Source organism: Fusarium falciforme, chromosome 4 (genome assembly GCF_026873545.1).
Source record: "Fusarium falciforme chromosome 4, complete sequence".
NCBI classification, from domain to species: Eukaryota; Fungi; Ascomycota; class Sordariomycetes; order Hypocreales; family Nectriaceae; genus Fusarium; species Fusarium falciforme.
In genome coordinates, this window is record NC_070547.1 from 4767344 (window position 1) to 4791397 (window position 24054).

The 24054-nt window shown below is 54.0% G+C and overlaps 5 protein-coding genes across 5 annotated transcripts; 4 read left to right on the plus strand and 1 right to left on the minus strand.

Moving 5' to 3' along the window:
- Positions 1 to 3684: 3684 nt before the first annotated feature.
- NCS54_00617700 (Hypothetical protein) lies at positions 3685 to 6773 on the plus strand (the record flags this gene model as incomplete). The annotated part of the gene is made up of 2 exons (XM_053151650.1): positions 3685 to 4029; positions 4083 to 6773. The coding sequence occupies 2 exons, from the start codon at positions 3685 to 3687 to the stop codon at positions 6771 to 6773; spliced, it is 3036 nt and encodes a 1011-aa protein (XP_053007625.1).
- An 810-nt stretch (positions 6774 to 7583) lies between these two features.
- Positions 7584 to 9229, plus strand: NCS54_00617800 (Autophagy-related protein 17; the record flags this gene model as incomplete). Its single annotated transcript, XM_053151651.1, has 2 exons — positions 7584 to 8168; positions 8219 to 9229. 2 exons carry the CDS (start codon positions 7584 to 7586, stop codon positions 9227 to 9229), a joined length of 1596 nt encoding a protein of 531 aa, XP_053007626.1.
- Positions 9230 to 10292: 1063 nt separating this feature from the next.
- Positions 10293 to 11996, minus strand: NCS54_00617900 (Protein PNS1; the record flags this gene model as incomplete). The annotated part of the gene is made up of 3 exons (XM_053151652.1): positions 10293 to 10613; positions 10661 to 11674; positions 11724 to 11996. 3 exons carry the CDS (start codon positions 11994 to 11996, stop codon positions 10293 to 10295), a joined length of 1608 nt encoding a protein of 535 aa, XP_053007627.1.
- A 3620-nt stretch (positions 11997 to 15616) lies between these two features.
- On the plus strand, positions 15617 to 17164 carry NCS54_00618000 (Hypothetical protein; the record flags this gene model as incomplete). The annotated part of the gene is made up of 1 exon (XM_053151653.1): positions 15617 to 17164. One exon carries the CDS (start codon positions 15617 to 15619, stop codon positions 17162 to 17164), a length of 1548 nt encoding a protein of 515 aa, XP_053007628.1.
- Positions 17165 to 19821: 2657 nt separating this feature from the next.
- NCS54_00618100 (Carrier domain-containing protein) lies at positions 19822 to 23670 on the plus strand (the record flags this gene model as incomplete). The annotated part of the gene is made up of 1 exon (XM_053151654.1): positions 19822 to 23670. The coding sequence occupies one exon, from the start codon at positions 19822 to 19824 to the stop codon at positions 23668 to 23670; it is 3849 nt and encodes a 1282-aa protein (XP_053007629.1).
- Positions 23671 to 24054: the final 384 nt, after the last annotated feature.

The following is a 24054-nucleotide window of genomic DNA, read 5'->3' on the forward strand; positions in this document are numbered from 1 at the left end:
GTCCGCAAACCAGGCGGAAAATGGCTTCTGGGTATGCCAAGAGATGCGACAACGTACCTATCTATATCATGGGGGCTCTCGCCCGATCAGTTCCTTTGAATATACCCTTTGCAAGAAGCTTCAGGGATGGTTTGGATAGGCCAAGAGGTGGGGGAAGAGGAAGGGGAGAAATGGGGGAGATGTTTGGAGATGGTGAGGGAGAGAGATAAACAGCAGAGCACGGAATCCAGTGGAAGCTCAGGTTTAGGCTCGCTCAGGGTTCTCTGCCAAAGATGTGAACCCTAAGCTTAGGATATCCTTAGGGTCGGCTGTCAAAGAGGTGCATCGCAGGTATTGGCAGTGGACATGCCCAAATGGATGCCAGTGCGCCTCTGCCTTCGGTGCAGAGCTCGGAAATATCCAGCACAGTCACAATAGAAAGAAAGAGATGGATCTCATATTCGAGTTATTTAAAATAATATCATTCTACTTGAAATAATCTAGAATGTGTCACGGCGATTTAAATCCCAACGAAGCCTGCATGCATGGAGCAGATGCTCGCTCTGGCTCTGGCCGACACCGGTTGCCCCAGACCCAACCTCACCTTCCCATCTCACCAGCTGCCATGCTGCACGTGCTTGCTTCACCTCCATTCACCTTCAATCTTCAACCACCTTATCCTTTCTCAGCCATCAAGTACCCACGATGCATACCTATTCCAAAAGCAATCAAGTCCAACGGCGCAAGCTAGCCAGCTACTCCATATGCCCCCATGTACTCGACTCTGCTCCCAGATCGCCCGTCCCTCATCAGCTCTTCGACATCGTTGTATCACACATGTGCGGATAAACGATCGATACCCGTCTCACAACATCCGCTATAGACGCGGCTAGGCGCTGGCCAGTTTGTGCGCCGAATCACACACACCTTGTCATCTCTTGGGACAACTGAGTTGTCACTTTGCAACTCTGAACGCGGGGGTTGCTCTGCATTGGCGCCAACTGAGGGGGCAACAAGAGTTGGATACCTGCAATGCAAGCCACTATCAACCAGTTCAACGAATACAGTGAGTGCGAGAAGAGAAATCAGCCTGTATCCATTGACATGACATGTGACTGACTGCACCCAGTTGAGCCGTGACGAGTCCCCGCGAACGCGTCGGCCATTGCTAAGCTCTACAAAAGCCGCATCCTCTAGTCGGCTTGCACGATGCTGCACAATGCACTTGGCCGTCACTACAACAACCAATGGCGATCATAGCACTCCATGGGGAGGCCGCATAAGCACTGCAGGACGACGAAACCGTGAACAATGCTCACGAAATATCACTCGAGTCGACATCTCTTATTTTTGAGCCGCCTCTTGACCAGGTGGCACCAATCAGCAAATAGGTTGGTTCGCGAACAACTCGTATCAGCGTTGCATGCACGCAGAGGCAGAGGCAGCTAGGTTCTCAGCATCGGATGGGTGGACCATGACGTGAACAGAACCTCGTTGAAACTGCAACATATCCCTCACTGCAACACCCGTCGAGAGTGTCAGTTCCAAAGCCACGAACTCGAGGACGGTTGAGTCAGCCTCATGGAACACACGCCGAACAACGGCTTTGTTCTTCCATTGGCACTTTGGGGCGACAGCCACCTGGGTCGGGCGCCGCTAGACACGCCGATCGGATCAGACTTTGTCTACTTTTCCCCCAATTGTCTCCTTCCGTCCGCCGCCGACTCATTTTCAAAGCACCACGTCTAGAACCGAAGTCCGAATTGCATGTCGGAGCCTGGACTGCCTGGAGGGCTCAGCCTTGGCCACGCACTCAGACGCACGCGTTGAGGCTCTGTGCTGGGGCCTGGTCTAACCTGCTGATGGAGACCACAGGCACCAAGGCATCCAGGCTGACGATAGTGTCTCGTCGTCTTCAACCACAATGCGGGGGCGGTCTCTCTTTTCATCCACTGGCCCAGCTACGGGCCCGTCCACCAATGGGTCACTCACGCTCACTCGAGTCGTGTGAGGATTTGCGGATTGCAGGTCGCTAGAAGGTCCAGCTTGAGGCTGAGGGAGGGTTGAGAGAGTCAGATGGTCACCCCAGCAGGCCCCGCCGTTCTCGGAAGCGTCGCCACCCTTGCACATCCTCTGTGATCGACTAATCTCGAAGCGCTCATAGGGCAATTGCTTATCGCGGTCTGGACAAGGTGCCAGACAGTGCTGGCCACAGTCTCTTTTTCTCTCCTTTTCTCGCATGAATGCGACGGTATTGCCACACAAGAGCTACTACAGAGCCCTGCTGTCTCACGCACGATCACATCAGCCGCCTTGGTCCAAGAAAGCTCCTTGACCACTCGTTCTCATCCTCAGCCTGCCGCCTGGAAGCTGTCGGTGACAGGATATCCTTGTCCACATTTGCAGGCATCTCCATGCGGCCCACAGGAGGAAATGCAGCCTTGGAACATCGGCCTGGACTGAGGCGTGTCCCCGCACTGTTTGCCTCGCCAAAGTCCATTTGAAAGAGACATCTGTGTGCCCATCCACGCCGTCCTAGTGACTAGCTCAGGACCCTTAAGACCCCTAAAACGGGACCCACAGCCCCCAACGACTCAGGAGTCTGGCGTGGCCGGCCGAGCGAATCGGAACCGCGGGGGATGGTGGGCAATTGGGATGGCGGATGGCGAAGAATGGAACATTCCTCAAGAAAAAGGGTCGGAGAAGGTATTTCATGCCTCTGATCTGCCATGGGCCGTCGCCATGTGCTCACCAGAAGCGTCACGGTTGAAAACCACGGCTTTCAGCCCCCACTAGACCTCGGGCTTTCCGCCCCCGAAGAAATCTGTCAGCTCAGCCTCCCGCAAAGGCCTCGCTTTGATCGTCAAGCCACTGCAGCCCGTTTTTCACACGGCCAAGTACACTGAACAAGAGAAGACATACGCTGTGCTCGGTGGTCCAAAAGTGAAGAGATAATATCAAGACGAACAGAAGGACTCGTCAGACGAACGAACGAGTTCTCGCCTCAAAGTCCAAATTGCTGGGGTTGCACCAGTATCAAGCCGTCAACCATTAAACAGCTCGTTATCCCCGTGTGGAACCTTGTACCATGCAGCTCGGGGTACCGGTTACAATTCCAGTTCCGGGGGACTCTGTGTTAGCTTGTCACCAAAGAGGACCCTTGCTGGCCTCCTTGCCGTTCTCCGCCAACCCACACGGCAGACCCAGCCGGTCCGCCAAGTGCGCCGTGCGTCAATGGTGCGATTCAAGACATCCATTGATAGCTTTGCCTGCACCAGAGGGAAGAGACGAAGCTTGCTGTAGCCTCTCAAGTCCAATGTCGGTGTAGCTGCAGAACTAACGAGGCAGTAGGTCTGTCTTATCCTCACAGTGTCGGACCCTGGATGGCGGGCCGGTCAAGTACCCTTTGGTCTCCGTATATATGCTCTTGTTTCCTCTCGACTCACCCTCTTCCCTCCCTCCTCTGATTCCTCCCAAAGTTACGGCATATACGTTATTTCTTGTCATTGTCCTGTTCCTACTACAGTCTCTCACTCTCATTCCTTTTACTGAATCACCGAACTTGCATTGCACTTTGTCTATTTATTCTCGCTTTGCTTAACTCCCACCCCTCTTTCCCAACTCCCTGAGCGTGCTTTGAGACTACGACCAATCTCGGCACTCTCCACTATCCGCTATCGGACCAAGACAACATCAGCCAGAAACATGCACGGCTACAGTTCATCAGAAGAGTCGGACGACCCTCGTCGGCCTCGCGTGCCGCCCGCGACCACAGCCAATTCCAACGACCAAAAGAAAAAGAAGAAGAAGAAGCTGCCGCCCCAAAAGTCTATCAATCGAATCTGGAAGAAATTCTCCAAGCGCAAGTTCCAAAGGGCCCTCGCCGTCCTCCCATTCGATCCCGTCCTCCCTCCCGCCACCTACCAATCCAATGAGCTGCTCTCGGCGGGATACGAGCGCGCTGCGGAAGAATGCCGACGAAAGGTCGAAAAAATCATTAAAGAATGCAAGCGCGTAAATATGCGATATCGGGATCCTGGTTGGGACTTGGTAAGTTTGTTCAGACAATGTGTTGGAGAATGCGACGCTGACTGATTGGCTAGGATTGGGATCTCAAGTACGAGAAGGGCTATTGTCTCAATACTCTGGGCGTCCAAAAGTTTGAACTCAACAGAACGACTCTTCTCAGCTCCAAGGCTTCTGTCCCCAAGGCTGTCAAGCGAGTTCACGAAATTTTCGAGAAGCCCACCTTCATGAAGGATGTGAATGGTGGTGACGTCAAGCAAGGAAGTCTGGGTGACTGCTGGATCATGGCGGGTCTGACGGCCCTCTCCAATGTTCCGGATGGACTCAAGCGCATCTGCGTCGCCTATGACACTAAGATTGGAATCTACGGCTTCGTCTTTTACAGAGACGGAGAGTGGATCTACTCAATCATTGACGACAAGCTCTATCTCAAGTCGCCTTGCTGGGACTCTCCCAGCATGCAGCGAGATCTCCTGCAGCAGATTGACCGCGAGGATGTCGAGAACGTGTACCGAAAGACCTACCAGACTGGCTCCAAGGCTCTCTTCTTTGCCCAGTGCAAGGATCAGAACGAGACTTGGGTCCCACTCGTAGAGAAGGCCTATGCCAAGGCGCATGGCGACTATGCGTCCTTGTCTGGCGGCTGGATCGGCGAGGGTCTGGAAGATCTCTCGGGTGGCGTCACCACCGAACTCCTGACGTCTGACATCCTCGACATTGACGAATTCTGGGACAAGGAGATGTCCAGAGTCAATGACGAGTTCCTCTTTGGCGCCTCGACCGGCCTGCTGGAGCACGGCTATGGTGAGCGCAACGGCATCTCGGAGGGACACGCCTACGTTGTCATGGAGGCCCGGACGCTCAAGTCTGGTCAGCGCTTGGTGAAGCTCCGAAACCCTTGGGGCAAGGTCCGTAAGGGTATCTGGGAAGGACCCTGGAGTGATGGTTCTAAGGAGTGGACCACCGAGGTCCAAGAGGAGCTCGGCCACAAGTTTGGCAGCGACTCTGTCTTCTGGATCTCGTACGAGGACCTCATTCGCAAGTACTCTCACTTTGATCGCACTCGACTTTTCCGGGATCGCGATTGGCGATGCTGTCAGCGCTGGATCGGAGTCGATGTGCCATGGAAGGCAGAGTACCATGAGAAGTTCCAGATCAAGTTAACCAAGGACTCGCCCCTTTGCCTGGTATTGTCTCAGCTTGATGGGCGATACTTCAAGGGTCTTCACGGCCAGTACTCGTTCCGCCTGCATTTCCGACTTCACTATGAGGATAGCCCCAATGCCGAGGACTACATCGTCCGCTCTCATGGCAACTATCTCATGGATAGGTCGGTGTCAGTGGAACTTCCAGACCTGCCTGCAGGAAACTACGTTGTGTATCTCAAGGTGACAGGCGAGCGAGACTCGAATGCCACCTCTGTCGAGGACGTCGTGAAGCGCGAGTGCCTCGACAGGGTTGAGAATGAAAAGCTTGCCCAGGTTGGCTACGCCTACGATCTGGCCCACAGCAAGGCATGGGACCACATGGACAAGGTCACCAAGCTTCGCCAGAAGAAGGATCAAGAGAAGGCTTCTGGATGTCGACAAAAGGAGCGTCGCCGCATGTGGGAGAAGCGCCACGTGAACCGCGACGTTACCAAGAAGCAGTCAAGCAAGAACACCGACAAGAGAGCGCGCCGGCGTGCCGCATGGGAGGCTGAGCAGTGCCGCCTTGACGAGGAATTCAACGCCAAAGTCAAGGCCGAGAGGGAGGCGCTGAAGCAGGAGAGACTCGCCAAGGCTGAGGCCTTGAAGAAGGCCGAGGCTGAAAAGAAGGCTGAGGAGGCCGACGACGAGTCCTCGGATGACAAGCCCAAGGAGTCTACTGAGGACAAGTCTGAAGCCAAGTCCGAGGACAAGCCCGAGGACAAGCCCGAGGACAAGCCTGAGGAGAAGTCCGAAGAGAAGTCCGAAGAGAAGTCTGACGACAAGGACGAGCCTGTGGTGATTGACAAGGACGGCAAGGATTCTTCCGAGCAGGACTCAAAGGATTCTGACAAGAAGGAGACTCAGGTCCCTGACGATGCTGTCATGTCAGTCTCTACTGGATCACCACAGTTCACTCCCAAGACGGTTGATTCCACAACTGTGATCGTCGAGGAGAAGCAGGAGGTTCCTCCTGTCAGTGGCCCCCCACCAGCTCCTATTGAAGAGGAAGAGCCCCTGCCTGTCCGGCCTCGACCTGCCTATGATTCTGCAGGCGAGTCTTCAGACTCTCCCGTCGAGGACTGGGAGGCCCTCTACAGCAGCGATGACATGACCCGCAAGCCGCGACTCACGCAGTCGAACCAGGCGGTGCATGTAGATGACTACGACTCGGAGGAAGAGCGCATGCCTGATCCATGGAATGCCATCTGCGTTGTTGGCATCCGGGTCTACTCCAAGGACGAGGGTCTAGAGCTCCGCACCGTTATGGAGGGCGGAGAGCTTCTTGAAGGAGGCATGGGTGAGAAGGGAGCGGCAGATCTTGACAACGCCCAGGCCAACGCCGGTGGCGTCCGAGCTGGTGATGACAAGGACGCTCCCAAGGACAAGGCCGAGGATGACAAGCTCTATCCTCCGGTAGTCCGCAAGGATGGTGGAGTGATTGAAGATGTCACGACCACGGGAGAGAGGAACTCTACCATCAAGAGTTACTTTCACATTGACTCGGCCGATACAACTCGGATGAACTCTCCGGCACCCACGCCGTATGAGTTTGACCGCCGGCTGGAGCATCGGCCATGAGGGCGAGAAGCAAGACTGCATTTCGAAGAGAGCGAATAGAGAAGATTTAGAGAAGACTGATATACCAGACCCCAAAGTACACGGGATTGGGGATGATTTTCTGCTAGCTTGTTTTGTTCTTGGTTAGTGTTTTGGATGGATGAGGAGCGAGGACGGACAGGCCCCTGGAAGGGATTCTCTTAAGAACGAAGCAACGATAGTACAGACTGAATTGATTAATGACGATTATACAATGGCAATTGCCGTATTCGTACAATAGACGTGATGGTAAGTGAGACTGACTGTTGCGACAGACACGATGCAGATGACGGGATGGAGGCGCCATTCCACGTGCGTCCAGTCCTCAAATTCCAATTGCAAACAGCCCAGGCTGAAACAGCGCCAAACACCAGCGCCCAGGACCGCCTAGACTCACTGAGAGGCAGCCGCTAAGCCGCTAAAGGGCAAGTCGAGGTCCCCATAATCCGCGCTATCACCGGGGTCCCGGGTGTGACTGGTCTGAGACTGCGTCAGCTGCCTAGGCAGGTGCTGCTGCGACATGCACCTGCCTCTCACTCATCCATCACCTGCGATAACGGAAGCTTATCGGTGGTTCCGTCATTGCCCATCAAGCTCCCATCTTCCTCTCTCTCCCATCATCATTCACATACTTCTTCATTTTATCAACCTTATCTTTTGTCGCTTCTCTTCGTGTCCATCTTTAACTTTTCCCCCATCATGTAGTCACGGGATCATCTCTCGACATTTATCTCCTCTTTGATACCTTCCTCCCCACAAGTCCATTCACATCTGTTCGACTGGTCCGCAATCATGGCTTCCTCATCAGCTTCGTTGAGACGCAGCCACGGCTCTTCTGGAGCCTCATCCAGACACTCGCATCCTCATTCAAACTCTCACTCGCGCGGTTCGAATTCCCGCTCGCGATCTTTCACACACGACGACAATGCCGACCCCAACATGCCGTCCATCTCTATCGACACCCTCGTCAATCACCTGCTCGTCGCTAAGCGCTCCCTCTCCTCCATGACTCTTGTACTACGCGCCAACGAGATCGCTACCGCGGCCCGCCAGTCGCACGAGGACGTCGCCATTCTGGCGGCGCAGGCCGGCTTCCTGCGGACGTCGATACTGGACCAGGCCGCCATCCTCGTGCGGGTCCGGAGGAGCCTGCAAGGCACCTATGACTGGGGGAAGAAGGACTTTAAGAAGTTGGTCAAGTCGATGGACTTGGCTGACGGAGAGCTCGGGCACACCATGGAGATGCTCCAGAGTACCAGCGTTGAAAGCGTCTTTCGGCCGAAAGGTGAGGAGAGACGGACTTTGCTCGACTTCATCGACGAAGGCGGCGTTCATGGCATGCGCGAGACGATGAAGAAGAGCATCCAAGAGCTACAGGTAGGCAAAGTCATGACAAGTTGTCGCATCTCAATGTTAACTCGGCGCAGGCAATCCAGCAGTCGTTTGACGGAGACTTGCTCCGTTTCGATACCGACATTCGCAGCCTCAAAAAGATCATCGTCGATGCTCCGAGCCTGTCACGCGACACCAACGACACGAATCCGTCCACGGGCGAACTCCTTGAAATATTGGTTGATCATTCAGCCAACATGGCACAGCTTCTGGTGTCATTGACTCATCACTTTGACATGTGCGTCACCGCGATCCGAACTACAGAGGGTGGTGTTGCTCTCGCCCGTAGAAGGGCTGCCGAGGCTACACAATCCCAAGGAAGTGACGACGTCTCTATCTCAGGAGTTATTGCGGAACAAGAGTCCAACGTCTCTGATCTCGAACCCAAGACCTCCAAGGATCGCGCAGAGATGCTAAAGGTCGTTATCCAAGACGCCGGAGAGGTGGAAGATGTGGTCCAAGAGATCCAAGAACGCCTCGCGGCTATGGAGCAAGGCTACGCTGTGTTGCAGGAGCAGCACGAGAAGTCGACCAAAGCGTATACAAGTATGCTAGATGCATATGCTATGCTTGGCGACATTGGCGATCGACTCGCCGACTATCTTGCAGCCGAGGGAGACTTTAGAACAAGATGGGAAATGGAAAAGGAAGGCGTCTACGCCAAGCTTGAGGAGATGCACCAGCTCAAGGACTTTTACGAGCGCTATGCCAGCGCCTACGACAGTTTGATCCTTGAGGTTGAGCGCCGACACGCCGTCGACGACCGGGTCAGGAGCATCTGGCGCAAGGCCCAGGACAATGTTGACAAGCTACTCAAGGAGGACGGCGCATCTCGCGAGACGTTTAGACAAGACGTCGGGGAGTTTCTGCCCACCGATCTCTGGGCGGGCATGCAAGGCTCGGCCAGGAGATGGGCAGTTGTGCCAATCAAGGATGACGGCACTGATGACGACGGCGAGGATGTACAAGGACCTGCGCTACGAAAGAGTGTTGTCGAAGCAGCGCGAGAGAGGCTCCTACGGGCGACCGCAGAGCCAAGACGATGAGTAGACCTCATCTTGTTATGCATTGCATCAGTTACTGGGCAGCTTGCTAACTAACTTGTTTGGGAACGTGATGGTGTTGGGGATACTGGCGTTTGAGGCTACCGCAAGGAAGGGTACTGGTTCTTGATTGCTATTTGTTATTTGCTTCTTGCTGTTGTTGTAAATACCACCATCCTTTTATTTTTAGTTGCCTGGATCTGGACCTCTGAAAAGAACTCATCTTCTCTCCATCTATGAATAGCCAGTGCTTCCACACTTGTCTTGTTAAGCATAATCAAGCCTCCCTCGGTCTCATTGGGTGCTAGACGTGCAGCTGAACACATCGTGAGGCATACCCTTGTCGGTTGGGCTTGGGCTAGCTTGTCTGGACTAACATGCTTAATGGTAAGAGAGAAGTGGGTTGTTCCTTGTTTGCTTGCACTTTGTGAAGAGCTGCTTGCTCGATCCAGGCTTTCGACTCTTGATTTACTTCCACTGCTGATCTACTTCAATTCCATCAACGTCAACTGCTGATCAACTTGGACTCTCCATCTCCTCCATCTTCTTCAACTCTCGTCCGCTACCCATTCAACGTTACAACTCTTCCATCAACATGTCTTCCCCCTCTCGCTTCGACCGCATCCTCCAATCCCTCACCGTCATCCTCCTAACAGGCCTCGTCGTCATCCTCGCCCTCATCCTCGCAGAGTTCAAGCGCATGACGAGCCCGAACCACGGCATCGTCTTGAAAGGCAACCAGGAGACGCCTGTCAAGGTGGCTCTGCCGGCTTATATCGATTATCTCGGATCGAGGGAGAGGCCTATCCATGTCACTGCTATTCCGGCGCCGAATTAGACACGGACAGATGGAGGTGTGTGCGAAGGATCCAGAAGGAGGGCCGGGCCAGCACAAGTAGAACTCTTGTAGAGTCTAGTAATTATTTGAGTACTATCTCCACGACCAATCGTCGCCGCTTCACCATACAAAACCAACATCCCCTCAAGCCAAGAAACAGTCATCCACCAGCACTTTTGTGGTATCATTCAAAACCAGACCATTACTATTCCGCATTACTATTCAAGCTCAACGGTCACGAATAACCTGCTGAACCTTGGGGTACACTCGGCACATCTCCTGATACAGCTCGGGGTGATCGCGCCACATGACCTGGGGATCCCAGCCAGCAGCAACAAAGATGGTATCGACACCACTCGAGATGGGTGTGGTAAAGATGTTTGCTATCTGGAAGCCGATGAGGAACGAAAAGACCATCACCACCGGAGTATAAGCACCGTCGCGGTTGTAGGCAGGATCGGTAAAGTAGAGGAAGAGGTACGCGAGAAGGGTGCAGGCGTAGGCAATGAACAGGGCACCGAACGAGAGGACGGGACCGATGAGACAGTCCTGCACAAGTTAGCAATAGCTCTGGAATAGGGGCTTAACAAACTCACATTGATCAGAGCATCAATACCACGATCCTTGATCATCTTCCAAGTATCCTTGGCAGCTGCAAAGTACGGCTTTCCATACAGGGCAATGTGACAAAAGGCATACCGGTTGAGGAACTCGACGGCCCACTCCAAGAGTCCCAGGAAGCAGCTGAGGCAGCAGAACAGGGCATACCCGAGGAAGCTGCCATCAGCTGCCTCCTGATTTCGTGCAGCATTGCAGAGCTGACGAAGGAACTGAACAATAGCAACCAACAAGCTGCCCAGGCTAATGGATCCAAAGCTGTACGTCAAGGCTCGCTTGGCAGAAGCGCGTGTGGCATCCTTGGGGAAGTTGTGGGCGCAAAAGTACCAAGATCCGTATACGCCAGCAATGGTTGTGTGGATCGTGTTCTTGAGCCATTCAGAGAACCAGTACATGGCAAAGGTGACAAAGACAAGGAGGCCGATAACCTTGCCTTGGCTACAGCCGCCATCACTGCATGAAGGATTGTCGTCGGCGGGCTGGTATTTGACGTAGATGCCGACGAGAGTAATGGAGTACCAGGCGGCGAAAGCAGTTGCGATCAGTCCTCCGATAAGACTGGTCAGGTAAACATGACCATACTTCTTGCTCACATCGATGGTCGTCCTAAGCATAAGAGCCGAGAAGGGAATGCGCGAGATCCATGTCCAGAAGCAAAAGGCCATGAACAGACCAAAGATGAGGAAGACAATGCCAGCAGACCAGTACTTGCGCCAGAGGTAGAAGATGGCGGTTCCGAGCGCCCAGCAGACATTGAGAATTCCCGTAACCCAGATAAACTGCTTGGGAAAGACTCGCGCGAGCCAGATGTACGCATACGAGAGGACAAAGGCGACGGCGAGGACAAACATGAACAGAATGATGGTGCTCGTGTTCAGAGAAAAGTCGTTGCGGTTGCCGTAGATGCCAGAGCCAGCGTTTCCGCGGTTGGCGGCGTATCCTTGAAGAGTGAGGCCCGAGACGACTACGAAACCGATGAAGACGCAGATGAGCTATAGAGTTAGATGATGCTGGCATGTTTGAAGACGAGGGTCAACATACGAGAATACCAGCCCAGAGATCATTGTACTTGGGCTTGGGAACCTTGAATTGCTCCTCAAATGACGCCTTCTCTCCATCGTAGCCCTGGGCGGGCATGTATCCGTTCCCATTCTGAGGAGGTCCTTGTTGGTATGGCTGTTGCTGTGGTTGCTGCTGGTATTGGGGATGAGAAGGAGGCGGCGGCTGGGGTTGGTATTGTTGTTGGTAGCCAGCACTGGAATATTGACCGTTGGCCGGCTGGTTGGGGTTGTAGTAGCTGTCGGATTCGCCCATGATGGCGGCGACTATCGATGAAGCTGTCGCAATTGGTGAAGCTGTCGCACAGCTGAACTGAGGGTATCACGGTGATCGGCGCAGGGATGTCGAATATGCAGAATGGCGACGTGAATTAAGTCAATGCTGAAGCATCAATTGTCGATTGAATCGATGGAACGACGATGGAGGTTGCAAGTTCCAAGTTGCAACACTCTCCCTCGGCAACAGAAAGATCATGAACTTGAACTTAATTAATCGGTACCTAGCGGGGTGTCAACAAGGTCGCTCCTGCCTCCAAGGCAACTCCAAGACATTTCTTCACCTTGGCCCGACTCTATGAGGTCATTGAGGCGCCAGCTCCCAAGCACGGCAATTACCCTAAAACGAAAATCTATAACGGTATCGGGTTTAGCGCCATCGAGAAGGCGCCGTCTGACGAATCAGAGGCCTTGGCTCTGGCCATCCCCCTGTAGCTACAGAGCACGAGGAGCTGAAATCTGGCGCTGGTTGCGTGCAGGTTCCGAGTCCAAGACGCCGCTAGAGGCTCGTCCGGGTGCCGTGGAGCCGAATGCCAATCTCCTGATCATACACTGCTCAGTGTTTGTGATGGATGATTTGAGAATTCATTCTTGGCCGTGTCTCAGGATGAGTGCATCGAGCCGTTGTTTGAGCGGCATGCAGAAGCACAGCATGCAAGAACGTTTGTGTCGGTTGACGGATGCAGGTCGCCTAACGTCCACCAGCCAAGATGCGTCAGAGACGGGAGGTAGGAGGACGCGTCCCACGACGATCAGATCAGAACCGAACGCGACATGTTTCTTGTTACTATGCCGTCCTTGGTGTATCGAGCTGGGAAATCAACTATCCAGGAAAATAGGCATAGGTCGTCAGTATCGCCTTCAACGAACACCTACGTACGGATGGCGGCAACAAGACTATCCAGGCATCACGACTTGACCCTTCTCTCCGGCAGTGGATGCAGCATTGGTTGCCAGTTCGTGTGCCCTCCCTTGTCACGGGATTAATAGCTGGGCCGGGAATAACATCCAAGGCCTCAGACTGGTGCTGTGAAACAGGATTGTTTGGTTGCAGTGCTGCAAATATGTTGGCCATCCCATGTCGATCGCAACGTCGTCTTCGTATTGAAATCAATAGAGTGCTGAGCTGACCCTTGATGCATGGTAAATCGCGTGTCCTCTTCCGAGACGATCGACTTTCCTCTTGGCTATTCGGTGGTGTGAGGTTCTGGCCAGAGCGTTGGACGCTTGCGTCTTCCGATCGGTTGGGCCGTTCCCAACACTCGATCAGACAGGGCATGGATATGGTGTGTAGGCTGCCAAGTTACAAGGAAGAACTGCACTCAAGAGGAAACTGGTCTGAGAACACAAACGACAACTCCCGGCTATTATGTGTCAGCACCTACAGTTCTAATCAAGACCTGGTTCAAAAAACTTCGCGGATAGAATGCCCCGAGATGATAGAGACGACGACGCTAGTGCCCAAACATGAGACTCCAGAAAAATCGAGACGGTCAGTTCATGCAGTCTCTCACGGGAAGATCTCCCCGGATCTAATATCTTATCGCTCCAAAAGAAACAACCAAGCTAAAAGGTTCATGTCAGAACAAGCTCTGTGTGACACTACGTAAAGACAAACGAGTTGGTCGTCAACCAGTGCGAGTGGTCGTCGAGGTCCGGTGCAGCGGGTTGTCGGAGGGCGAGGCGAGATTGTCGAACGATGGAGCCCCATCATGGGGATAAAACGGGAACCCATCTTCGTCTCGTCGTCTGTGGAGGGTGCCCATGGTTTTTGGGAGTTGCCTGCAATGGTAACCGTGTTGCCCGCAATGGCAAGTGGGATAATTGTGAGGCCCGTCATGGTGGAGCACGTTGTTACGGCGCGGCATCTCACGCGACAGTTGATGGTGCCTGGATCTCGCATCTCGTGGTTTTGTCGAGGAGGAGCTTGGGGATGTTGGGTTGGCGAGAACGGGTCAGTATCCGATTGAAGGAGCTCAAGTATGACTCCAACCAAGTTTCCCTATGATCTTTGCTTCCTCGTCTGAGCCGTCTCATATCCGTTCTCGGACCGGGACAGCAAGGGCAGGCAAAGCATCCCGGCCCGTTCCTGTTGAAGCCAGGGTCCCCATCGCGATGGCCCGACCAATGTCGAGCTTTGACCATCTCAAGCGGAGTTTGTATAAGTAATGAAAATACTAAAAAGCCGAATCCCCAAGCCTTCTGGAAGACCAGGTTCTCCTCTTGTCCCCAACGCTGATTGAGTCGCTTGACGCTGCGGAATGCTTATTTCCTGCAGCGCGACGTGTAACATGGGAGGACGAGATTGAAGGCCGTTGAGGATTTGCGGGATCCAGTTCAGTCGCCAGATCGAAGCCAAGGCAGCAGGTTTTTTCTTACTTGTCCCCAGTCGGGCATCTCTCACCCGAGGTCGGGACGGTGTCTCCGTAGGATGGGGTAGCTATTGATGATGACTCGGCGTCACTGGTGAGCGGCGCATCACCTACCGGCAAGGGGAACAAGAGCCGGCAGTAGAGACCTAGTTTGGTAAGCAGATGATGACTCAGGCTATTAATTAACAGTCGATCATTCCCTGTCTCTTGTCCTAGAAGGAAGAAATCGACATGAAATGTTGTTTTTTTTCTCGCAGAAGCTGCATGGAACAAACCACCGAAGCTAGTTCGCATGGCAGTGATCGAAGTGGCGTTCTAAAAGACACTCCACCCACTGCAAAATCTTTCCTTTTGGCCACGGCGGCTCAGGCCGATTGGTCGCATCATGCGCTGAGCCTCACCTTGGGAGCGGCCAAGCCGTGCCACTACCGCGACCTAAGTTAGCTGCCACCCCTGGTCCCCTTGGATTTTTCTAGCGCGGCTCGGAGAAGTAGACACATCAGAAAAACCTCTCTTCCTGGGAAATCTCGCCATGTCTAGCACACCCTACGGATGCGCCCTTCCAACATCTCTCCCCATATTGGGGTCTTTTGCCCCTCGGGCATCTCCACACAAGCTTGCTCACATCGACATCCCACGCCTTGATCATCCCAGTTTGGAGATGAAGAAGGGACGGAAGACAGGGGATAGGTGGCAGGGGACTGAGGTGCACCTCTCCTCTAGAGGAAACGAGTCGCCGGCGCCGGGCCATCATGATGAGCATTTTTGTACTCCCTTCGAGACAGAGGGGGGCGAACCATGGGAAAACTCTTGGGCCACCCTCCCATTCCCATCACCCGTGGAGAAGAATTTTGCGCAATGGGCCCATGATGGATGGAGCCCTGGCCCCGAGATGGGTTAACCAAGCGTTGAGAGGTCCTCTCTCCAGTCCTCTCATATTTTTTTACATAACAACCGTCCCTCCAGCCCACTTGGTGCTTGCTTCTGCTCCCTCCATGCTCTGTTCCGTCTCGTCTTCCTCAGCTGTGGTTTGCCTTTCCGGCTCTGTCCTTTGAGCATATCTCGGACAGGCTCGTCATTTCGCCTCCTCCACGTCCATCTCGTCAAGCCTTGCCTCGGCTGACTACCTATTGCCAACGGTCGCAGATCGAGAACCAACCCCCTGTTTCTCCTGTTTGTTAATCATCGACCTTGTTAAAGCCATAGCACCCCTCCGAAAACAGCAGCCATGCTCCTCGAGTCATCGTCCGACGAAAAGTCGCCTCGGGCGAGCAACGAGAAGAAGATTTCTCCCACTCGGGAGGATGTCGAGACTGGTGAGAGCGGTCTTGACCGTGGCATGAACTCTCGTCACCTTCAGTTCATCGCCATCGGTGGTACCATTGGAACTGGTCTCTTCCTCGGTGTCGGTCCTGCCCTCGCCAAGGCTGGTCCCGTCTCTCTCCTCATCGCTTTCTTGTTCATGGGTTCGGTTGTCTATGCTGTCATGGTCAGCTTGGGCGAGATGGCTTCGTATATCCCCATTGCCGGTTCCTTCACCTCGTACGCTGCTCGCTTTGTCGACCCTAGCATCGGCTTCGCTATGGGTTGGATCTACTGGTTTAGTTGGTCCATCACATTCGCCCTTGAACTTACCGCCGCCGGAATGATCATCCAGTATTGGGACAGCAGCCTTAGCATTGGCATCTGGATCGCTGTCTTTTGGTTCATCTTTACCGCTCTCAACTTCCTCCCTATCCGCTGGTTCGGTGAGGTGGAGATGTGGTTCTCTATGATCAAGGTTATTACCATTATCGGCTTCATCATCTTCTCCATCTGCATCAATGCTGGTGTGGGTAAGGAGGGTTATCTTGGCTTCACTTACTGGAAGAACCCCGGCCCCTTCAACACTCACATGGATATCGAGGGTCCTACTGGCCGCTTCGTTGGTTTCTGGGCTGTCCTCGTCACTGCCGGATTCAGTTACCAGGGAACTGAGCTCGTTGGTGTCGGTGCTGGTGAGACGGCAAACCCCCGCAAGGCCATCCCTGAGGCCATCCGCTGGACCTTCTGGGGCATCTTTGGTCTGTTCATCGCCACCGTCTTCTTTGTCGGCATCAACGTGCCCTCCAACGACCCAGCCCTCGACAGTGGAGCGACTGATGCCTCTGCCTCGCCTCTCGTCATTGTGGCCATTCGTGCTGGCGTGAGTGTTCTTCCTGACATCATCAACGCCGTCCTCCTGACAGCTGTCCTCTCGGCTGCCAACTCCAACGTCTACTCGAGCAGCCGTATCATGGTGGCCCTGGCTGAGGACGGTCTTGCCCCTGCCTTCATGAAGCGCACCAACAAGTTCGGTACCCCCTACTTTGCCGTCGCTTCCTGCTCTGTCCTGGGTCTTCTCGGTTTCATCAACCTCTCATCCAGCGGTGAGACCGTCTTCAACTGGCTGCTCAACATCAGCGCCACGTCGTGCTTCATCACCTGGGTCCTCATCAACGTCTGCCACATTCGGTTCCAGAAGGTGATGCGCGTGCAGGGCATCCCCCGCTCCGAGCTGCCCTACCACGCTCCCTTCCAGCCCTACCTGTCGTACTACGGCGCCTTCTTTGTCGCCCTCATCACCCTCACTTGCGGCTTCACCGTCTTCATCGAGTGGAACACTGGCGACTTTTTCTCCAACTATGTCAGCCTGATGCTCTTCTTCGTGGCGTATCTCGGACACAAGATTATTCGTCGGACCAAGGTTGTGCCCCTTGCTGAAGTTGATCTTAGCAAGGGACGATCGGATATTTGAGGTGCTTTTGGAGTATGGAAAAGGGAAAAAAGTTAATGTTTTTGGCGTATTGATGTAATGTTGTAATAAGACGTGATGATATCGTTGGCGACGACCTTGTTTTGTTTCGCATGATGTGTCTTGAGTGGTCCACGAAATGGTGGGAGTATGGCCAACATGGCTTCATGTGGCATTCGTGAATATAGCATTCGATGCGACGACCGTGTATAAAGATGTGCTCTTCGGTTTCCATGGCAGATCACCACTCGGCAATGTCATGATGCCAAGAGCACACACCTTCACTAGAAGGACTGTACCCTCGGCTCAAGGTCGTAACATCGCATCGGGTCTGCAAAGTCATGTTAGATTCATGCAGTTCGACTTGGTTGTGATCGTACTCACCTGTGCATCATGGCATCCATGCCTCACCGTCTCATGGCTTTGGCAGAGCATCCCACGCGTAACTGCGGGTTGAAGCTAATCATGTCGCTTGAGGGGAATAATTTGTTGGGAAAAGGCCCGGGGGGGCTGGGCTGTTTATTATATTTTGTTCGGGTTGAATCCAGCAAGAGATCCCGATGCTTCGCATGATGCTGGATCCATAGGCTCCATCCACGGCTATTTTTTTAGGAAGGAATTCACGAGCTCAGAGCATGGTCGTAAGACAACAAGATATTATTATCAAATCGATAGCTTTCGTGCCATTAACATGAAAAACGTGTCGTCAAATGGAAACAAATTGAACTCCCCGAAGCTTCATTCACGATACTCACCTCACGAACCCAAGGTGGTCTCACATCATCTTCCTATTCGGGTAACCCTCAGCCAAGGCGATTCAGGGACGCAATCCGGATAAAACAAGCTCTTTGCACGTCCACTGATTCGTCGGGCACACCACCCAATGTCTGTCCATTCTCCCCGACCGTCATGCATAGCGCATGCAGGGCGATCAATGTGGTAATGGGCGACGTGTGGTGGCGATGGGCCGACCCCCATACCCTTCGGGTCGTCGGGGCCTATCGATATGATGGGGGATCAAGGGAATGATGATGCAATTTGGTTCCGTGACCTTGGTTTCACAGTTTTTGGGGGGTGATGAGTTGGCAAGTTGCTGATAGAAGCGGTGTTGACGCGTGTTGTGTCTCGGTCAGCGCAAAAGGGAATGGAGGCATTCACTACACGATAGGTTGATCCTTGGAACACGCCTTGCGAGATCCGAAGGTTGTCACCACCTCGCGTGAGAAGTATCCCAAATTGAAAGAAAGTTAATCACGCAATCGACATCCCGCGGATGTCAAGGTCGCGACGAGTCTGAAGGTGGCACTTGTTATCTGGGGCAGGCAAGTCGTACGTCACCTCAGCTCGCGAGGGCGAATCAAGAAGTTCTCGTGACCAAGCCCCCGCGCAATTATTTTGTCAATGACATTAAACTATTCCACACAGACATGCTTCAGACTCATTCTCATGAACAGATGATTCTCCTTGGCGTGGATGTCGTTCTGACATCGTGATCGGGACTCGAAGCCGATGTACACGGGGAGTTCACGACCTACCCTACAACCAGGAGAAGCTGAACTGGGAAAAGCGCTTATTCAACCCCGGCATCGGGAGCTTCCGATTGGTGCCCTGCAATGAGCGCTAGGGACGCAAGGGGGATAGCGTTCTGAGACAAGAATGGCTTCCAAGCACGTGAAAGTGGCCCAGCCGTCTGGTTGGGAGGCTGTTTCACTGACGGATCAGCCATGAACGGGAGGGCTTTTGACTTGGCATTGACATTGTCTGAAGATATTTCTTGTATTAGGTCCTCTGGAATTCTTGTTATAGTTTCGCCCTTTCAAAATGACTAGAATCATCTCTACTGCACACAAACAACCACAAAGGTCCCTCTCTACCCCCCAAACGTGCTACCACCTTCTCCAGGGACACGATGGAGCCGATCCCCTCCCCCTCGAAAAACTGGCGGGCAGCTAAACCTGATCGGGCCCTAGGTCTAGCGGTATGGTTTCTGGTGGCGGCTCAGCTGCAACCCAATCACCAACCGCCAATTCCCGACGTGGGGGCTTTTGCCAATCCAACATTGCCCTGATGGATGCACAATTGGCCTTGATATTTCTCACAGTTTGCGGTTTGACCAGTCTCTGGTCGTGGCAAGTCCTGCGTTTATAAAGCATTGGTTGTGGAAGCAAGTTGAACAGGATATCTGGAGTTTGACCCAAGACACATATCTCCACTTGATCATCACCATCTCTTTTTTTGCCGTTTGTGGGGACGAGATAAAACTCGGATCTTGGAGTCAAAAGAAGCCTCTATCCCGTCATTGACCCCGCGAGAAGCTCTCCACGATCCGTTTCAAGCAATGGAAACCGTTTGAGACGTGACATCTTGACCGGAAACCCTCCGTACTCGCTCAATTCCACGTGGTGTCTACACACTGGCAGACCCCGAACCTGGGACCCTTTCTCGTATCACCGGAAGCCTCCGCCTGTCCGCAATTAATTGTTGGGATCGGATCCAAGCATTAGTTTACCGGTCCCCGTCACCGACATCTTTTTTGGAGTAACGCCTTGCAGATTGGTCGCGTGACCCACCCACCGCTTCTAAAAGATACAACTACCCGAGGCCCCTTCACATTTCTGTCTTGTTCCCTCTTGATACCCCCCCAAGTCTAGTCCTTTATCATGACCATTATCGACATTAACAAGGACTTGGCTGCTCTGTTTGAGCAGCAGGCGGCTGCCACGCCTGATGCTGTGGCTCTTGAGGATGAGAAGAGATCGCTCACCTATGCCGAGCTCGACAGGGAGACGTGGGCTCTGGCTGAGCGGCTGCGCAACCACGGTGTTGGTCGCGATGACCTCGTCGGTGTCCTGATGGGACGGAGTGCCGATTACGTGATTGCATCTGTCGCTGCTCTCCGCGCTGGTGGTGCTTTTCTCGTCCTTGAGGTGGCATATCCTCCAGGTCTTTTGCGAGATGTCATTGAGGATGCAAAGCCAACTGTCATCTTGACTCAGGTCGAGCACGCCAGCCACATCAAGTCTGATGTTCCCGTCATTATCGTCGACCACCCCGACAAGGAGGCCAGGGGAGATATTACGCCTCAATTGGACGAGAGACGCCCTCTACCCGAGGAAGACGACGTCGAGAGGCTCGCCTTTGTCTCATACTCTTCTGGTACCACTGGACAGCCCAAGGGTATCATGAACCCCCACAGAGCCGCCATCCGCTCATACGACCTGCGATTCGGCGTCAGCGACCTCAAGCCCGGTGACAGGGTAGCTTGCAACGTCTTTTTCATCTGGGAGATGCTGCGGCCTCTTCTGCGGGGTGCCACCACTGTCGCTATCCCCGACCACGCCAGCTATGATCCCGTTGCTCTTGTTGAGCTTCTCTCTTCGTGGCGCATCACCGATACCCTCATGACCCCGACACTTTTGGCCACTGTTCTTTCTCGACACCCCAAGCTTGGCGAGCGTCTTCCTCATCTTCGCTCGCTGTGGCTCAATGGCGAGGTTGTTACCACCGACCTTGTTCGACGCGCCGTTGACGCCCTTCCCAACGCCCGTCTTCTTAACGTCTACAGCGCTAGTGAAACCCACGAGACTGCAGTGGGTGACATCAAGACATTTATCGACTATGACACGAGAGTCTGTCCTGTCGGTCCTCTCACTGACCCCGAACACACTTACATCCTTGATGAGGCCGGCAACAGAGTTGGTCCCGGTGTAAGTGGTGAGCTGTACGTGGGTGGTGACCTCCTGGCAAGAGGATATCTCAACCTACCCGAGACAACTGCCAAGGCGTTCCAGTCGGATCCTTTCGACCCTGAAAAGGATGCGCGCATGTACAGAACTGGTGATCTTGCGAGGTTGCTTCCTAGCGGACTTTTGGAGATCACAGGCCGAGTTGGAGGTATGATCAAGACCCGTGGCTACACCGTCCAGCCTGGCGCCGTTGAGAGCGCTATCCGAAAACACTTGGCTGTTCGCGATTGTGCAGTCATTGCCCACGGCGAGGGCTTGGAGAGGCAGATTGTGGCATACATCGTCCGCGAACAGGGCGAGCCCAGAGATCGAACCATTCCCATCATTGATGAGTACGGATACAGTCCGGTGGCTCGACGTGCTCTCTCAGATCACCTTGCTCACTACATGATTCCTCCTGTCTGGGTTGAGCTCGACGAACTCCCCACGCATGGAGTTTCTGGCAAGACTGATCTCAAGGCTCTGCCTCCGCCACCATCTCCGCGGTCACCCAAGGCGCCTCCGAAGAAGGAGCACAACATCAAGATCAAGATGGAGACCATCATCATGCTCTGGGCGGCATCTCTCAACATGCCCGCTAATGCCATCACACCGAAGCACGACTTTTTCGATCTGGGTGGTCACTCGCTGGCTCTTGCTGATCTCGCGAGCCGACTTACCAGGACCTTTGGATTCCCTGTTCCTCTTGCGCCTTTGGCTGGAAACCCCACTCTGGACGGACATCTCTCGGCCGTCAAAGCCGCTCGCGATGGACATACCGCTGCTGTGCAGGCTGATCTGCCGGCTGTTCTCCGCGCAGATTCAGCTCTGCCTGAAGAGATCCAGTCGAATGGCACCCCGATGCGTGCTCTCAAGGACGCTGACACGATCCTTCTTACCGGTGTCACTGGATACCTTGGAGCTTTCCTTCTCAAGACCTTGGTTGACTCTACCAATGCTCACATCATCTGTCTCGTGCGATTTCCCGAACCCGTGGAGGACTGTGCACCGGCTGGTATGGCCCGAATCCGAAAGAACTTGATCGACCTGGGCGTTTGGGAGGATTATCTGCTGGAGCGCATGGAGATCTTGCCAGGGACACTCGCTAGGAAGCGTTTTGGTCTCTCGCCTGAAGCCTTTGACGAGTTGGCGACTCGTGTGCAAGTCATTGTGCACGCCGCCGCCACCGTCAACTTGGTGTATCCCTATGCTGCTCTGAGGAATGCCAACGTGGGAGGTACGAGGGAGATTCTGCGACTCGCAGGCCGTAGTGGAGCGACTGTTCATCACGTTTCCACCAACGGTGTTCTTCCTCCTTCCACTGAGGGCTGGTCTGAGGATGTTGTCATTGATATTGACGATGTCCCGACTAAGCTGCTGGATGGCTATGGTCAGACCAAGTGGGTTGCTGAAAAGCTCGTCTACGAGGCCGGTCGTCGAGGTATTCCTGTCCGAGTGTATCGACCTGGTACCATTACCGGTCATAGCCACTCTGGTTCGACGAACGCTTGGGATCTGATGAACGCCATCTTGGTCGAGTCATTGCAGCTCGGCCGAGCGCCGGATGTCGATGGATGGTTCCTAGAGATGACGCCAGTGGATTTTGTCAGCAAAGCCATTGTTACCCTCGCCAACCACACGGATGATGAAGACCAGACTCTGTACCATCTGGGTGATCCCGCTCCTGTGGCTTCTAAGGACGTATTTGACTCTCTGGCCAAGATTGGCTACCCCACAGAGCCTCTCCCATGGGACGAATGGGTTGCTCTCTGGCATGAGAAGCGAGGCGACAGGAAGGGAGGAGACGATCCCTTCACCGTTGATATTCTCCGCGGTGGTATGCCCAACGTAGAGGTTCTCAAGTCTGTCATTGTGCTCAAGGATGGCAAGACACAACCAACCCTAGACAAGTACGAGGTCTTCAGACCCAAGATCGACGACGGTCTCTTGGAAATCTATACCCGCCACTTCTACGCGCGAGGTTGGTTGCCTCGCCCTCCTAAGCGTGTGCAGGTCAACGGCGTGGCCAAGAAGGCAAACAAGGGTCGTCTGGCCGGCAAGGTTGCTGTCGTGACAGGTGCCTCTTCTGGCATCGGTGCCGCTGTCGCTGCTGGCCTTGCCAAGGAGGGTGCGCACGTCGCCCTGGCAGCTCGACGCACCGAGGCCCTCGAAGGCGTCAAGAAGAAGATTGCTGTGCACGGAGGCAAGGTGCTGCTCCACAAGACGGACGTGACAGACAAGGCCCAGGTGGAGTCCCTGATGAAGGAGGCGAGCGAGCAGCTGGGCCCTGTCGACATCCTTGTCAGCTGCGCGGGTGTCATGTACTTTACCATGATGGCCAACAACCAGACGGACGAGTGGGAGCGCACCGTCGATGTCAACTGCAAGGGTCTGCTGCACTGCCTGTCGTCGACGGTGCCTGGCATGCTCTCCCGCGGCAGCGGCCACATCGTGGCCATCTCGTCGGATGCCGGCCGCAAGGTGTTCCCCGGCCTGGGCGTCTACTCTGCCAGCAAGTTCTTTGTCGAGGCGACTCTGCAGGCTCTGCGAGTTGAGACAGCGGGCTCCGGCCTCCGGGTGACGTCAATCCAGCCCGGAAACGTGGCGACGGACCTCCTGGGCATGTCGACGGACGAGGAGGCGCTCAAGAAGTACGGTGAGCCCACGGGCGCCAAGGTGCTGGAGCCCGAGGAGGTTGCGAGCTCGATCGTGTACGCCGTGTGCCAGCCTCCTCATGTGGCAGTCAACGAGGTTCTCATCGAGCCTCGGGATGAGCCTATCTAAGCGGGTTAATTAATCTTTTCTTTTCATCTATGTATCTAGATTTCCTCCTGCATCAGGGATTTGTCTTGTTATTTTTCCTTTCTCGATATGATCGGATCATGATGATGTAGCTTAGCGACTCAACGGGCGTTGGATACAAGAATGGATGGAATGGCAGGGGCTTCTGGGTCTGGGCGTCTCAACACGCTCGGCGGAGATACTATATGTAAACCTATACCCCTTTTTGAAGCTGAATAAGAAATTGATTTCTTACTGGAAAATCCTCGCCTCAGGTGAAATCTTTGCTCGCGTAGAGAGAGACCGCTCGCCTAGAGTTTAGCGCCCATGGAATAAAGATTCCCCCCTTGTCAAGGATCTACGGACGAAAAATATCCCTTGGACGAC